Source organism: Corythoichthys intestinalis, chromosome 10 (genome assembly GCF_030265065.1).
Source record: "Corythoichthys intestinalis isolate RoL2023-P3 chromosome 10, ASM3026506v1, whole genome shotgun sequence".
Lineage (NCBI taxonomy): Eukaryota > Metazoa > Chordata > Actinopteri > Syngnathiformes > Syngnathidae > Corythoichthys > Corythoichthys intestinalis.
In genome coordinates, this window is record NC_080404.1 from 40,260,759 (window position 1) to 40,279,154 (window position 18,396).

The following is an 18,396-nucleotide window of genomic DNA, read 5'->3' on the forward strand; positions in this document are numbered from 1 at the left end:
AAATAAATCTTTTATTATTTTTATTTTTTTTAATTATTAAGTTACAACCAATTTTGTAACATTTCACTCATTCAGAAACTTTAACAGGGATATACTTCAAATTCATTTGAAATGTGTTGGATGCCATTGATCATGTTTCAGTACCATTTCCTGCGATAGACCATGATTCGGATTGGATTGGTCTATTGCCGTCATTGGAAATAGGTGAACTATGACCTAAATCTAAGCTTTGAAAGGCCCCCCTGAATAACTGTAACCAGTGTTGTTTTCGTGAACAATGGCGAAAATATTTCGTCGACGAACAATTTGTTAATGCCAATGATGTGACGAGCTAAAAACGTGGCTTGAGAGACTAGAACATAATGAGACGAATGCCAGTTTTTGTCTAACGAGACGAGTACGAGATGAAAATGCTGCATCGTTTCTGTCGTATGATCACAATGCGTGACATTTTCACATTGTAACAATGTAGATAAAGCGCTATATAAGTACTCTCAATTTACCATTTACGTGGAGTACATCAGCTTGCATCGTGGCAGTGTTTGGGTCGTATCACTCATGTGACATGTGCTCACCCTTCTCACCGGAGTTTTGGATGTGTCTCAAGGTAAGGTGCACTCCAACTTGCTTGTTTGGAAACACGGTAAAATTTGCTTTCTTATCTTGGCAAAAGAGAATATGTAAATGGTAAATGGTGTTATACTTGTATAGTTGCTTTACCAAGGTCTGTGCTGAGTGATCATCAGACGGTAAATGTAATCCTAGCGTAGCATTAGCATTAGCTTCAGAATTGTAAGTGTCCTCTTATAACACTGGCATGTCTAAAGCAGAACTGCTTTGCTTTTTTGATCAGTAAGTCTTGAGCACGGGTGCCCAAGTCCAGTCCTCAATAGCCCCTATCAAGCTGGTTTTCCATGTCTTCCACCTCCAACACACCTGAATCAAATAATCAAGATTGTTATCAGGCTCCTGCAGAGCGTGTTGAGGAGCTGATCATTCGATTCAGGGGCAGTTTACATGGCGATTCTGCGACACAAAGACGCAATGACTGAGTAGAGGAATGGCCTCGCATGCATATGGTGTCGGTGAAGACGAAAAATTCTGAATCTTGACTCCAAAGTGGAAGAATTCGATTGCGGGGGATTGAGGGGGGCTTCCTCCGCATGCATATCAAAGGCTTCCGCGGCGCGAGATCGCGCCAATAACGTCAGCACTCGTACACGTCACATTGGGCGTGCGCAGTGGTGCTACTAAACATTAAAAAAAGCAAATATGGCGGAATAATATAATTTACTGTTTTAATAATATTTTTAAATTAGATATGTTGATTTTTTCCATTTTTGTGCCTTTTTAAACAAAAGAAAAATGCCATTGCTTCGAGTGGGCGGGCATATTTTTTTCCGGGCTGAGGAGCTTAGTGGGATCAAAGTGCATCATTCGCTGTCGCCTTGTGAATCTGCACTGCCCCCTTGGGGTTGGCATGAATACTACATCGTTTTCATGCGGAATTGCGACATTGTTCGAATGGAGACGGGCCCATATGAATGCAAATTTGAAATTTTTCGTTTTCTCGGAGAGTCACCATGTAAACGGCTCCTCAGTTGTGTTAAAGGAAGGAGACATTGAAAACAAGCTGGATAGGGGCTCTCAAGGACCGGACTTGGGCACCCCAGGTCTAGAGGATGTTAAACGCTTGGACAACTGTTTTTTTTTTTTTTTTTTTTTTACATACTATTTGTGGCTTTTAGGTACGTTTAATTGAAAATAATGTATTGCTTTCCTGCTGAGTGTGTATTATCAATCACAAAGCTGGCGTTGTCCTTGGAGATGCTCATATACATGTGCTCGCCTGTCTGTTTTCATTTGAAATTGTTGGAAGCCTTGATGTATTTTTTGACTTTGAATTTTACAAACGAAATAATTTTGAGTTACTGTCGACTAAAGTTAGACAAAATTTGTATGAGATCTCGTCGACGAAAACTAGACAAAGACGAAAACACTTTGAAATTGCTAAATATGACTAAGACAAAAATTAAGAGGGCTTCCACAAAAACAACACTGACTGAAACAAAGATACCGTGGCATTTTGACAGAATGACATTGCAGGTTAACTAAAACAAAGACCTGAACTAAGACTGTTTTGTGATATTAATTTTTCTTTTTTGTTCTCTTTTGCACCTTTACTTTGCCCTGCCTGTGTTGTAATGAAGAAAAAAAACGAGCAGCGCATTAATAGAAGCTCGACTTTATCAGATTTGGACTTTCTCCTCACCACCATGAGAGAATTAGGCAGGCTGTCCCTGCGCAACCCCCCTCGGGCCACCGTGCGGAGAGTTTAGTGAAACTCTCTTCTTTGTTCTCTTTCCCTTCATCATAAGCAATTTATCAGTGAATGAACTTTTATTGTATCTCTGGATGACTCACATTAAATTTTCGCCCATTAATTTTGAAATGGATTTCAAAATTGAGTACAAAGCTTTTATCAAATGCCTGGGAATCTCATTTGGATTATTGTATTTCATTAATTACTTGATAGACAAAGCATACTTTTCAATGTAGATTTGTGTCCTGTTTAATTAATTAGCATGTTTTCTCTTTTAATTAAAGCAAATTTGAAATTGAAGCCCACAGCAAAACACATATATAATTTGTTTGTAATTATGCCTTAATTGGTGGTAGTGAAAGCTTAGCACCCGTGGTTTCTTTTTTTTCTTCTCCACGATTGCCGTTTATTGCTAGTCACTCATTAATTAGACTGTTTTCTCTAATTAGCTTATAAAACTGTTGATGGCATATTATTCTAAGTGTGAGTTCAAAGCTTGCTAATAAGCCCACCCCACTCAGAAGAGGCAAGATAATGGATTGTGCACAAGCAAGTGAACTTTTTTTTGTCTCTTCTGTTCCCTAATGATGACACGTCACATGTGTATCTCAAATCAGATTAGTTGAAGAGAAAATTGAGACATTGCTTTTCAGCTGTGTCCTCCACGGAGTTCTTTTCCTTTTGCCTGCCATATAATTGTGTTTGTCAAAGTGGTGGCAAGATTACAAAAGTTCCTTCTGAGGCTGCCCACAAGGATGCGCATTGGGATTTCGCATTGTAACTGACATAATGCAGTATTTCACTTTGTCATGATATATATTGTGCAACGCATTGATGGGGGGGGATGAGGAAAAAAACATATATAAGTCGCACTGGAGTATAAATCGCAATTTGGGGGGAAATTTACTTGATAACATCCAACACATAGAACAGATATGTCATCTTGAAAGGAAATTTAAAATAAAAATACAGTAGAGAACAACATGCTAAATAAGTGTTCAGTATGATAATGTTACATGATTCATGAACAACGAAATGCGAACGTGGCCGATATGTTAACGTGACATAGCTATTAAGACTTATTCAGATAACTATAGCATAAAGAACACGCTAACAAGTTTACCAAACCATCAGTGTCACTCCAAAACACCAAAATAACATTTGAAATTATGTCATAATGTGTTAATAATTTAACACGTAAGTCGCTCCTGAGTATAAGTCGCACCCCCAGCCAAACTATGAAAAAAAAAAAAAAAAACTGCGACTTATAGTCCGAAAAATAAAGTAGTATAGTATATACTATGGAGTATATAGTATTCACAGACAGTTGACATTGCTGAATTTAGTAAAGAAGCAGTTATTGCAAATTCTACAAAAGAAATCCACAAAGCTGGCAGAACCTAACTTGTCTATTCATTTCCTAATTGTTTTAGATCAAATCCAGATCCAAATTTACAGTATGTATCATAATTTTTAGACTACAAGGCGCACCTGACCATTAGCCTCACTGACTAAATTTTGCAAGAGAAACAGAATTTGTTCGCATATACCACAGGTATTGTTTTTGCCAGATCTTTTAATGTTGGTCTTATTCTTTTGGATCAAAATAATTATAAATCTTTGTCATATTATAGTCTTTTTAAAATGTGATAGTTTTCGTCTAGATTTAGTCGACAATTACTCAAAATGTTTTCCTCTGACAATTCAAACGTTTTAGTCCCAAAATAAATAAATAAGGGTTTCCAACAATTTCAAATGAAAATTGACAGGCGAGCACATAATTATGGCATCTGCAAAGACAACGCCATATTCGGGATTCGGGATGGGAATCGAAATCCGATTCCAATTCCGAACCGGTTCCTAGTGTTTCGAGGCCTCGACATCACAATGAAAAAGCCTTAACGATTCCTAAAGACGCATATTGCGTCGTCACATGACGTGACGTGTCTTGTTGTCCAGACGCATCAAACTAGCATGGCGTCAGGAACCACTCGATTCAAAGTTTGGCTACACTTCACCAGGAAAGTGGGTGAAAATGAAAGGTTACGATGGTTTAGCACAAGCATTGCAGCCATAAACATAACAATGACAGCACGTAGGTTCAAACGCTCGAATGTGTGTCTTCACTTCACAAGGAAAAATTACAACAAAGCGACTTGCAGTCATTGTAAGGTGTAGATAACTGCATCGGGAGGGAATACGACTGTACTGTCCTCACCGAGATGCAAAGGCTCAGTCCTGGCTATACAGTGAGCTAAACTCCCAAATGACGATGCACAAGACGTTGGTATAATATGCTGACTTTATTCAGCCTACGTTATGACACCATCGCTTGAAGAGTGAAACTAAAAATAGACCTAAAACATACTTCAAATCACACCAAGAAATGGTTGGAGCCCAGTGGATTCTAAACTGCAGGGTTCAAAGTGGGAGGGGAAAAGTAGTAGGTTATAGTCTGGAAATGACAGTATGTCCTTGAAATCGACCTATAGTAATAGGCAGCATTTTATCAAAACTAACATTAATGTAACAAACTAGCTGAGCAAATGTGAGCCTGTTGGACTAATTACCATGGATTTCAGTATTTTAACCTGACAATTAGCAGTTATACAAAATATATATATATATTTTGTGTTTCAGCATGCCTTCAATATACTCATTTTTGGACTATAGGCCGCACCTACCTCAAATTGTATTCATCCACATAGAAGCCGCACTTGACTATAAGCCAGAGAGTTCAAAGAAAGTTGAAAAGGTAGCGTGTAATAGTAAAAAATAATTACGGTAGTTTTGACGACTACTTATGTTAACTACTTGACAGGTGGAGAGATTAAAAACTGGGAGCTACTTCTAGTGTTCTGGTTTTATACAAACAAATTGATCAAATTTTAAGCAGTATATCAAATTAATGTTCAAATTTCCTTGAATTACTGTAATTTTGGGATGGAAAACTGCTGCTTATCCCCTCATTTATAGTCCAGTGCATCTTATTTATAGTATATTTGTATATTGGGCTAATGACCCGCATGTCCTGTGGTGTATATACAGTGCCTTGCAAAAGTATTCGGCCCCCTTGAATCTTGCAACCTTTCGCCACATTTCAGGCTTCAAACATAAAGATATGAAATTGAATTTTTTTTGTCAAGAATCAACAACAAGTGGGACACAATCGTGAAGTGGAACAACATTTATTGGATAATTTAAACTTTTTTAACAAATAAAAAATTGAAAAGTGGGGCGTGCAATATTATTCGGCCCCTTTATTTTCAGTGCAGCAAACTCACTCCAGAAGTTCAGTGAGGATCTCGGAATGATCCAATGTTGTCCTAAATGACCGATGATGATAAATAGAATCCACCTGTGTGTAATCAAGTCTCCGTATAAATGCACCTGCTCTGTGATAGTCTCAGGGTTCTGTTTAAAGTGCAGAGAGCATGATGAAAACCAAGGAACACACCAGGCAGGTGTGAGATACTGTTGTGGAGAAGTTTAAAGCCGGATTTGGATACAAAAAGATTTCCCAAGCTTTAAACATCTCAAGGAGCACTGTGCAAGCCATCATATTGAAATGGAAGGAGCATCAGACCACTGCAAATCTACCAAGACCCGGCCGTCCTTCCAAAATTTCTTCTCAAACAAGGAGAAAACTGATCAGAGATGCAGCCAAGAGGCCCATGATCACTCTGGATGAACTGCAGAGATCTACAGCTGAGGTGGGAGAGTCTGTCCATAGGACAACAATCAGTCGTGCACTGCACAAATCTGGCCTTTATGGAAGAGTGGCAAGAAGAAAGCCATTTCTCAAAGATATCCATAAAAAGTCTCGTTTAAAGTTTCCCACAAGCCACCTGGGAGACACACCAAACATGTGGAAGAAGGTGCTCTGGTCAGATGAAACCATAATTGAACTTTTTGGCCACAATGCAAAACGATATGTTTGGCGTTAAAGCAACACAGCTCATCACCCTGAACACACCATCCCCACTGTCAAACATGGTGGTGGCAGCATCATGGTTTGGGCCTGCTTTTCTTCAGCAGGGACATGGAAGATGGTTAAAATTGACGGGAAGATGGATGCAGCCAAATACAGGAACATTCTGGAAGAAAACCTGTTGGTATCTGAGACTGGGACGGAGATTTATCTTCCAACAGGACAATGATCCAAAACATAAAGCCAAATCTACAATGGAATGGTTCAAAAATAAACGTATCCAGGTGTTAGAACGGCCAAGTCAAAGTCCAGACCTAAATCCAATCGAGAATCTGTGGAAAGAGCTGAAGACTGCTGTTCACAAACACTCTCCATCCAACCTCACTGAGTTCGAGCTGTTTTGCAAGGAAGAATGGGCAAAAATGTCAGTCTCTCGATGTGCAAAACTGATAGAAACATACCCCAAGCGACTTGCAGCTGTAATTGGAGCAAAAGGTGGCGCTACAAAGTATTAACGCAAGGGGGCCGAATAATATTGCACGCCCCACTTTTCAGTTTTTTATTTGTTAAAAAAGTTTAAATTATCCAATAAATGTTGTTCCACTTCACGATTGTGTCCCACTTGTTGTTGATTCTTGACAAAAAATTAAAATTTTATATCTTTATGTTTGAAGCCTGAAATTTGGCAAAAGGTTGCAAGGTTCAAGGGGGCCGAATACTTTTGCAAGGCACTGTATCTTATAATACAATGTGGATACCTTCATTTTATAGTCTGTTGTGGCTTATATGTTAACAAATACAGTTTTTGGAAAATGTGGAGGTAGTTTATAGTCAGGTGCGCTTTACTATCCAAAAACGATGGTCTAAACTTGATATTGAATGATTTTTATCCATGGGAAAACATTGTTAGCTAGGATTTGACAAGGCACAGTGCAAATATGTAACCGCATGTGACATTTTTAAAAATCTCTTCCACATTTTCCAATGTTCAACTCTACAACATTCCTAGAAAATCACTATGTCCTGCCGTATGCCATGGTAATCCAGTTCTGGCTACCTGGTGGCTTAAAGGCCTTTTCACACTAGCATCATCCCAGTGTGAGGAGCAATCCACGGCAATCACAGAATGGTAGGACCCACGTAGACTGACGTAGGCGCTTTCAGGAAGTGAAAAACGTCAAACATATTTACTATAGTGCCAAGCACTAGTGCTTTTATTTTTCATGGTGACACAGGGAAACAGCGACTTTTCCTGTTTGAAGGAGTTAGGGGCATTATAATAGCCTTGTAAAGAGTTTTACACCATAAGGTGCAACTGACTATAAGCCGCCACCCAACAAATTTAACACAAAAACAACATTTGTTCATAAATAAGCCACAATGGACTATAAGCCACAGCTATCCTCACTGTATTATGGGATATTTACACCAAAAGATATCAGCCAGTAACACTTTATTTGACAGCGGCATCATAAGACTGTCATAAGACCAAATGAACCAACATTAAGCTTTGAACCAATTAGCTCCAAAGCTTCATTGCTTCAAGAAGCTTCATTTGGCCATCATTGTTCTCTTGGGGGAGACAGTCAACCTCTGCTGCCAGCTGCTGTCAACACTTTTGTCATCCAACATGCCTCCTAGCATGCATTGCAGCGCTACAGATGTAAATAAATCAAAATTCATTTTCGGTGCTAATTATTTCTTCAGTTACTGTTCTAGTTGTTTCATTAATTGCTAGTTATGGAATTTATTAACACTTTATTTGAAGGTGGCACCATCAGACTTTCATAAAACCATCATAATTATGACATGACACTGAGCATTAAATAATGCTTATAACAGATGTCATTTTGTGTCATCTGGTAAATTATCTTCCTTTTGAATGGTTGTAAAAGATCCGGGCTGAACATAAATGGAGTTGGTGACATAGTTCGCCGGATGACACTTAATGACATACCGTAATTTCCCGAATATAACGCGCACTCCCCCCCCAATCAACTTGTAAAATTATGGTGCACATTATAAACGGATACATGGATGGAGACAGAAATATATATATATTATATAAACCGATTATTTTTGTTTTTTAATTGACACGGCCTCGTTGTGTGGAAGAAACGTATGCGGCGATCAGTTGCCGACCATTACAGTACGTGACGTCACCATTTTGTTTCGGTAATACTTCACTCTGATCGGCCGAATGATTTCGTCTGTGTTAAATTCTGCTTTTTTCACTCTTCATAAAGCACAGAATTTAGTTTGTTGAACTCATTTGAGTCAACGTTTATTGCAGCTCCGCAACTCGGACCATAACAAACGTAACAACACAGACTTCCTGTGTGTGTCCGTCAAATCTATCTCTTCCTCGGGAAACTCAAAACCAAATAACAATAATTCCTATTGTTACTGTCGTGTCGACAGCGATGAGCTCTCTCGGATTTCCGACTTACGTTCTCACTTTCATTTTACTGTATCAATCCATGGAAGAAACATTGATTCATCATGATGAAATGGGCAAGTTATACAGCAGCCTTTAAAAGAAAAGTCACATCTGTTTTGTTTTCTCCTAGATTCTGGTAAGTTGGAGAAGTTGTCAAATCATATTATTACCGTAAATTTTGTCAGTTTATGGTAATGTTTTGAACTACCAATATGCTATGCTTGTGCTGTGTTTCACTATTCAGTAAAATGACATTTCTGTATCTGTACACAAGCTCTGTTTTCTTGTATTCTTCTATTTATTGGTGCTAAAATTAGGGTGCGCGTTATAAACGGGTACAATAATTTCCCCTAGATTTTACAAGTAAATTTGGGGTGCGCATTATACATGGGTGCGCCTTATATTCGGGAAATTACGGTATGTCTTAAGGATTCATTAATGCCCATGATAATGTCACGTCATAATTATGGCGGTCTCATGGCAGCTTCTGACGCCGCTGTCAAATAAAGTGTTACCTAATATCCCAAATAAATAAATAAGCCGCACTGGACTATAAGCCGCAGGATTCAAAATGAGGGAAAAATAGTCCGAAAATTATGGTAGTTTTGGTGAGAAGGTGAGTAGTTTTTGTTGTTGTTCATTAACTACATTTCCACACAAACGCACAACGAGGTACCATTTGGCTTAGCAAGGAGAAGTAGGAGAGTCATTTTTCCCAGAGCTCAGGGAAAAAAAGCACATTTATCAAAGTTTTGTCGTCCGTGATTTGTGTATATCCGTTTGCCGAAACTGCCTGATTGCACAGATATAAGTACGCTTGCCCCGCTGTTATTGGATGCTTTGTTGACGTCAGTGCGGCAGTGTTGTGACAATAGAACAAGTCTCTATTTTGGGCCCCGCCCCTCAGCAAAAATCCACTGAAGGCTTTCCGTTCTGTTCAAAACGACCGCTGCACCTCACTTTCGCTGAGAAGTCCCCTCCCACATCTACAATGAATGGGTTGCCGCCGAACCCTTCACACTAGGCTGCCGCTAGTTTAAAGTGGCCTTTAGGGCGCTGTGTTGGTGACCCCCGGTCTCGATGTTCATTTTATGATTCAGATGATTTACTCTCACTTGAGTTGTCTTCTTTCGGATTTGAAACCGATTGTGTGCTTAGTTTATTCCAGGCTGTTGGCTCGCATTTGGATGACATAGGGTCTCTGTCTTTTCGGAGGCGATATGGGTGGTGTCCATTGATCTCTTGATCCTATGACCTTCCCAGTGTTGCTGCAACAAAACATGCTTTCTTCCCCTTCTGCCTCAGTTTTAAGAAATTATGATGAACTAACACACACACTGCTTAATCTGATATTCATTCCTTTCTTATATGGCCCTTCTTGCCAAGGTTGACTGAGGCCACATTATTTAGGCATTAAGGTAGTGTGATAAGGGAATTAGGCTGGTCATTAATCGTTTACACGTCAAATGCAGCGGAGCAGCTCGGGGAGGTGATTTAGTGAGGCAAAGCCATATAGCCCTTGTTAATCCACCTCTCACACGTTTTAATTGGAAGAGTCTTCCTGGATAGGAAATTTATGAATGGCTTTAAGGCAATTTTGTCCTTAAAGCCATCATTTATTTGATATTGTTAAAGCTTTAACACTATCCACATGGAGACACATTTTTCATCTTTAATTGAGGTATTGAATTTTGAAGCTTTTTGATTGGGACTGTTTTGAAAACCGTTGTATTATTTCAGTTGTGTAATATGCAATGCTGCAGACAGCAATGGTTTTTTTTTTTTGTGTGTGTGTGTGTGTTTTTTTTTTTTTTTTCTATGCTAAATCGCATTGGGATCCTATGTTCTGGTGTCCATTTGAATCTCCATGACGACCTAAACTTGAATGAATACGTACTATTGACTTAACCCTCGTCGTGGCCTTAAGCTGCAGTGTTGGTGTTGAGTACAATGATGTTTTTTTTCTTTATTTGCATTCAAATCTACCAAAGGTCAGAGTATTAATCCTCAGAATAAACCTTATTCTTAACAGGGCTATACACAGGACACACAAGCAAGGGAAACTACAGAACAGGAGCATGATTATAAATGACAGGCACTTAATCGTATATTAATATGTACGGCAGTGGAAGGAACTGACTCTTAGGGCCACATAAACATTGACTAAATGAGGTTCCTTGTCTCATGCCTTTGTCCTAGCTTTGTACTTCCATTCATATTTGCACTAGCTTTTGATGTGAGAGGATTTGGCACTAAGATACAAGGGGTGGGGGAGGCAAAAAAATCCTGAAAAGTGGATCAAAAAAGTAAATGAAAAATAATGTCATATTACAGAAAACATGAGAGGCTAATTTGTGCCGACTTTTTGCTAATTTTGTTCTCGCCACAGAAAGAGGAGCCGTCACCTGCTCGGCGCCACAGCGCTGACAGTGCCAGTGATCCATGAAATAAGCTGCCGCTGGCTTTGTTCAGATAAGAATGAACAAATCTGCACAATGTACTGCTCTCGGAATCTCATTTTCATACTTGCATGCAGGCTGAGGGAAATAAGCTGTTTGCAGGCTTGATTAATCAGACATTTGAGGGGGTTTTTGTTTCTTTGATCTGTTCTGTCTCCTAGGTAACTTGGTTGACATTATTAATGTTGAGCCTCAGCTAAGACAATTATAATACTAAAGTGATTAAAGAAGGCGAAATTGTAAACCTTTGTTAAAAAAAAAAAAAAATCTTAACTAATCGGTATGGAAGTGTGTTTTAATTTTGGGTTTTACAATGTTTGGGAGGCTTTCAAATGGCCCAACAGGAGAGCAGGTGTAGAAAAAAAATGGTGCTTCTGCGTGAACCCATTTAGCTTCATGCTGTTTGATTGTTCCCCAATAGTGTTTGCTCCGTGTAGAGATGGGCGTTTTTAAGCTCGAAATCGAAGTTTGAAAAGAAATTGAGGTCAAAAACAATGATCAGTTATGACATATTTAATTGACCAGATATATAGTATGCCGATTTTGAACAGTCCCTCAAAAACAGGCCAATGTTGATGTTTTTCAGTCAATTACACTCAAGGTAAACAAGGTAAACGGTAAAATTAAACACACATAGCAAAGAAACTCACATATTGCGCACTAAAGTAATAAATGCAGTTCGTTTTTCAAATGCCTGCTAGCCAGAGTTGTTTGCGTCAACGATTACAATAGTTTTTACACTATAAAGCGCAACTGACTATAAGCCGCCACCCACCAAATTTAACACAAAAACGACATTTGTTCATAGATAAGCCACACTGGACTATAAGCCGCAGCTATCCTCACTGTATTATGGGATATTTACACCAAAAGATATCAGCCAGTAACCATTTATTTGACAGCGGCATCATAAGACTGTCATAAGACCAAATGAACCACCATTAAGCTATCAAAAATATTTGGTCAACGAACAATTTTGTCACGATGACGCGCTGAAAACGTGTCTTGGGAGACTAAAGCATAACGAGATGGATGCCAGTTGTCGTCTGACGACACGAAAACAAGATGAAAATTCACCATAGTTTACGTAATAAATTGTCAATGTGCGATTTTTTCTTATTGTATGTGTAGTTAGAATGCATTTAGCACCCCCCAACCCCCCCCCCCCCCCCCCCACACACACACACACACACAGCCTTAAGTGTGTGCCCATTCCAGATTCCTTTTATGAAATGTGTCAGGTGCTGCTTGGTAAGTTTTGTTTTCTTATCTTTGCTATGCCATTTTGCTTTAGCCTATAAAGGTCTGTGCTGAGTTATCATCAACCACTAAACTAAGTTGTGGCGTTAGCATAGCGTTCGCTTTAGCATAGGCATTTAGCGCGGTGACTCTGTGTCTTCTTAAACTATTGGAATACATTTTACATACAGTTTGTTGCGTCCAGGTTAGTTTAATTAATTGCAAATAATGTGCTGTTTTCCTGCTGAGTGTGTGTTATCATCATGAAAACGCTGATGTCCTTGTAGACAGTTACGTGCTCGTCTGTCGTGTTCATTCGAAATTGTCAGAAACCTTTTATTTATTCATGGACTAAAACATTTGAAGTTTATAGACGAAAATATTTTGATAACTGTCGACTAAAACTAGACGAAATTTGTCTGAGTTTTCATTGATTAAATCTAGACGAAGACCAACACATTTTGAAATGACCAAAATAGGATTAAGACTAATAAGTATTTTCGTCCAAAAGACTGAGACTAAGACGAAAATAAAACTGGCTGTCAAAAACAGTAGTGCTGCTAGCTTAATGCTTTTAAAATATAGAAGATGCCATTCACTCGCTTGCGAAAATTAGCATCACTTTACAATGGATATTCATACACAAACGCCTCAGGAAGATTCATAGACAATAAATATAAAACTTAGAGGCTCTTTGTACACTGCCAAAAACAAGTTATATTGGCAAAGTATTGTTTGGGAGAGGCAGAGGATTCAGTCAATCAGTGCTGCTATTTTTATGTTAATTTTCATCTCAAATGTGAATAAAATGTTTAACTAGACAAACCAATTTTTGAAAATTGTGAAAAAACTGCTGATATGAAAAAAAAGTTTTGTTTTTTTTTGCGCGTCAGATCAGCCAACCTTACCTCATAACCTTACCTTACCTCATGTAAAATTTGTTAATAATGTAATTCAATAAACGTTTCTGTGTGTATAATCTCACCGCTGAATCGCCGCTATTCAAAAACATCGACACCAGTCCAACAAAGAGCAAGAAAAAGCCCTTGTGTGCTATCATTTGCTTGCAAATCTACTGCAAATGCACACTTAGTTCCCCGTTGTAAGGCTGTGCAAAAGTAGAAAACATGATTTGGAGAATTTTAAAATGGCAAAGGACTGTCATCATATGTACGCTCCAGGTTATACAGACATTTTTTTTTAACAAATCTTGTAGTGGCTGTAAAGATGAATGCCTTTAGGGCCTTGCCACAGCCCGGCACTTGCAGTCAGCCGGAGCCCTTATCTTAAATCCAAGCAAAGTACCATTAATCTTTTTGAAAGACCTTTATGGCTTTTAATGTATCCCAAATTAGAACATTTTACACCCTTGGTTCCTGAAATATAGTGATAAAAAGCCTTTAGAGTTTAATTTTTCCTGGCTGCTCGCTCTGACCTGCTTAATCCCAGCATGCATTAGGAGATATTTTAGTTTCAGTCTTTCTAATAAAGTTTATCCCACTTAATTATAATTGAAACATTTTTTTTTCCCTACCAGGTCTTTTTTTTTTCTCCAAAGTGGCACAGTGGTGGCACGTTTCTTCATTACTGGAAGACTTTCTTCCCCTTTGATTGTGCTGTGAATATTACAGAGAATTACCCCAACGTTTGGTGAAATTGTTGTTTATCAAAGTTTGCCTCTGCTTGAATAATAAACCTATCTCAGGAGTGACAGTGGAGACAGGATTTACCCTTTGTTTCTGTGTGACTGGGGTTATTGGGATTATTCTGCTTCACAATACCCTCGTGTCTTCCCTGGGATTTGAATGTTTGCCTCTTGCTGTCACGGTCCTTCTCTTCTCCACTGTTTTCAGGGACTGCCTCTAGTATTCCGAACTGAAAAGTCGCTACTTGTGATGACTGAGACGTGTGTTTGCCGTTTTTCCTCATGGTTTATTTTGAGCGGCTTTTCCTGACAAGTAGAGACTTTAAACAGTAGTGACTCATTAGGCAATTGTTTTGTATGAAAGGAAAAACAAATCTAGTGAAACTGGCACCTGTGGCCTGAGAAATAGTGTTCATAATGATTTTATTATGGATCAATTTAATGGCTCAACTTGGGGAAAAAATGAGAATTTCTTGACTGGTTGGGGCTTTTGTATGCCTTTATTTAAATTGTTCCCCAGCTGACATACTATATTAGTATATTCATACTATATACATACCTCTAATAAATATAATGACTATTGTTTAAAAAAAGAAATCACAGCTATTGGCTGTAATTGCTGCTAAGAAACAGGCACCATGGCCGCTGACTGTCTTCACTACTTCCTATGGAATATTTAGTGCCTTGGCTGTAGGCCTGCACAATATATCGTATGAACATTGCCATCGCAATGTGTGCATGCGCAATAGTACAATCGCAGGATGTGCGATTGTTTTTTTTGTTTTGTTTTTGTTTTTTTACTTCATAAAAGCAGCAAGCGTGCAGAGACATGGCTTCCTGTATCCCTTTTATATGCAGAAATCTTCATTATGAGATGAACACCCTCAGTCCCTCGACGGTATTATTTGAATACAATGTGGCATGGTGAGCCAACCAAACAGAACAAATCAAGTCATCCGTTGAAAATTATTCTAGTTTTAATATCGCAATATATATCGCAAACCCCCAAAAAGTCGCAATGTCAGTTTTTTTCCCAATATTGTTCAGTCCTAGTTAGCAGTGTTATTTTCGTCAACAATGACGAGAACAAAAATATTTTGTCAATGAACAATTTCACCTTAAAGGACAACAAAGACGAAGAGGCAGAGAGCAACATATGCCACAATACAGTCAAGCGTAGTGGTAAAGCTGTAAGAAGTTTTAATGCAACCAACCTAATCAAGCATTTAACGAAATACCACCACAAACAATATGAGGAGTATGTTAAGAAAACCGAAGACAAAATGAAAGGTCCTACGCAACTAACACTGGCAGAAACAGCCGCCATCTTAAAGCAGAAGACTTCCCTAGTAGGCTGTTGTGAACCTTCCAAGCGAACCTAATTAACTTTTTATCTAAAATACTCCTAAATCGGCAAAATCTTGACTTGGATCTATCTTCAAAACAGTTTTAAAACTTTCACATGTCGAAAGTAGACAGAAGGGAAATTATGGAATAACGGGAGCAATTTTAACAACTTTAACAGTTGATTCGCAAAATTAAATGAATTGAATGTAGTTTAAAGCTGCTGATACAGAATGCGGACTTCAGTATTTTATTTACTGTTTTAAAATGTTAACTTGATACTGAAATAGTCGTTTATTTAAACCTGAGATGCTTTTTATACAATTTTTGTAACTAATGCACGAAACATTAAAAGCATCTAATAGCTTGGGGGATTTGTGGGATTTTCCACTGAGGTTGTTGGTGTGTTTTGCTTTTTTAAGACAGTTTACAATATTATTTGCACGTTTTACTGACTGACTATGCCATTTCTGTTTGTTATTTATAATGTTTTGTGTTTGTCACTGAATAAACAGGTCAGTTTCTTCTTGTTACCAACCGTTGTGTGTTATTCAAACTCACCTAATTCAGCTAGCTAGTTGTTATCAAGGGTACTAAAACCTTTTTCGACATGAGTCTGACAACTAAGTAAGGAGGATAAATAACTTTAAACTTTAACACATGCTCAGATAGGTCGGTATCGGTATCGGATCGGAAGTGCAAAACAATATCGGTATCGGATCGGAAGTGCAAAAACCTGGATCGGGACATCCCTAGTAGAGATACAATTCGGCTATCGCGAGCTCAAGAATCGGCTTCTAATGCCTAGTTCAATGCATTGCTTAATATGATAATAATTTAGCTTTTACTTCACATGCTGCGCTTGTGTCATTCACCACACAGCGCACTTAGCTCGAGACCGCACGCATGGTATAATATGGACAAGCACTACTCACAGTCGTGGTTGGCTCAACTTCCCATGCATTTCAGCAGAACCGCTACTAGTCGCCGTCATTACCCGATCGTCACGGGCGTGTCATAACAATGCGAGAGCTAACGAAACCACTGTAACGCACGCTCCGTAGCATTTTCTTCACAGCACAAAACGAAACTAGAAGTGGCAAAGAAGCAACATGCTAAAACAATGGACGGTGTGATCACCGACGGCAGCGACGTGCAGCGATTGATTTTAAACGTACCTAGGAAAACAAAAGTCGGACTTTGAAGTGATGAAGGCAGCCAGGGACGCATGGGACAGAGCTTGTGTGAAGTGTGGAGCGGTACAGAGATTGTGAGTTTTTAACCCTAAAAAATAACCCACTCCAATGGTGGAAAGGGCGGCATATTGTTTCCACGAAACGCAGTCTACTTAAACATGAACATGTGGATTAGTTGATCTTCCTCAGGAAAAATCTGCCCTTCAAAAAAGATATGGACAGTGATGAGGAATACAAAATGAAGAAGCACAGGCATAAGTGAATGACTTTGCTGTTTATCAGGTTAAAGTAATGATTATTGACCTGTCTGTCTAAAATGCCATGTTTTTATTCCCCCAATAATACCAGTCGTAAAGCATAATTTATTATTTATTTATGATAACACTAGCAGGTTTAATTCTTTTTTTTTTCTAGAGCTGCTGCATATAATTAATATTTTTTCTTTTGTAAGATGTTTACATTGAAAGTTTGCACTTAAATTACTTACGTCTTGTGTTAAAAACACCAGGAAATACAGTAATTGAATTACTGCACTTTATTGTTGTATGTCACTGGAGTTTTATTTTATTATCAATCCCATCCAACAAAATGACGGTCATATAGTAAGCATTATTTTTTTTTTCATAAAAAAATAAAACATAACATTGGTATGAAATTTTGTTGTTTAATTTTGCTGTATTAGAAATGTAGTCTTTTTATATGTTTAAAATACTGTACAAACACACACAACAAATATTTACTATCGTATCGTTTTCACTCTATCGAACCGTATCGTTCTAACACTGTATCGAATCGTATCGAATCGCTCGGCCTTAAAAATGTATCGTTTTTTAATCGAATCGTAACCTGTGTATCTAGATACATATCGAATCGGCTTCATGGCCCAGAGATTCCCAACCCTAGTTTGTATTACAATGCACGATAGTTTTGCCCCCTTTTCAATATGGCGACGCTTTGTTGTGACTGGTGACGTCATTAATGCCTGGATGTCCGACTGCGAGAATAATCCGAAAATACTGTAATTATGGAAGTAAACCTGTGCTGTCAGTTTGAGTTATTTTTTTCCGCTTTGAAATTTAGTCAATAATTCAGTTACCAAAATTTTGGCGCGAAAAATTTTTACGACTGAATTTTTTGCGACAGAATTCTTTCCGACTGAATTTTTGCTATTCAAGTTTTCCCAAAGATTATTATTTGTTTTTGCTGCTGAATTTTTGCGGCAGAATTATGGTGATTGAATTTACATTCTAACAAAATTCTGAGTTAGGAATTCATTTTCAAACCTCCGTTGTATTGACTTCTTTATTCTTAATTTTGTTGTATGTGTTTACGTGACAAACACTTCACACGTTTAAGCATTCGGAAACATCATTCTCTGACAGTACGGATACTGTATAAATGCTGAGCTCTGCCGTGGTGTGGAGGAGGCAGCAGAGACCGTGACAAGAAAGAGCCCCACATCAGTCAGACAGCTTTTATTTTATGCCTCAGACTGATTTCCATTCTCTGTCGGGCCTCTCCTCTGTCTCTAAATAGCTGGCTGTGAAAATCGCCGAAGCCACTGATTGCCGTGACTTTGTGCAGCGCAAACAGGAAGAGGACGCTTTGAGGGCAGCGAAGAAAAGGAAGAAGCAAATAGCTTGGGGGTACGATGTCTCTGTCCTCATGTTTGTGTCTGCCATCCCGTCTTCCATGGTGTCAAGTACAGTTAAGACGGAGCTGCTGAAGTCTGGAGACTTTGAGTCATTAGTCATTTTTAGATGAAAGCCGACAGTTTGAATGAATATGTCAAAGATTTGGTAATGCACTGTTTCCTCTC

General features: G+C 38.5%; 1 protein-coding gene across 6 annotated transcripts in view; it reads left to right on the forward strand.

The window, feature by feature from the left end:
* Window positions 1–18,396, forward strand: part of fam204a (family with sequence similarity 204 member A) — a 40,992-nt gene that overhangs the window by 15,138 nt on the left and 7,458 nt on the right. For all 6 annotated transcript variants that reach the window (XM_057848942.1, XM_057848943.1, XM_057848944.1 and 3 more), the window contains exon 6: window positions 18,114–18,223. In XM_057848942.1, the coding sequence (XP_057704925.1) occupies window positions 18,114–18,223 (110 nt within the window). The remainder of the gene's footprint in view (window positions 1–18,113; window positions 18,224–18,396) is intronic.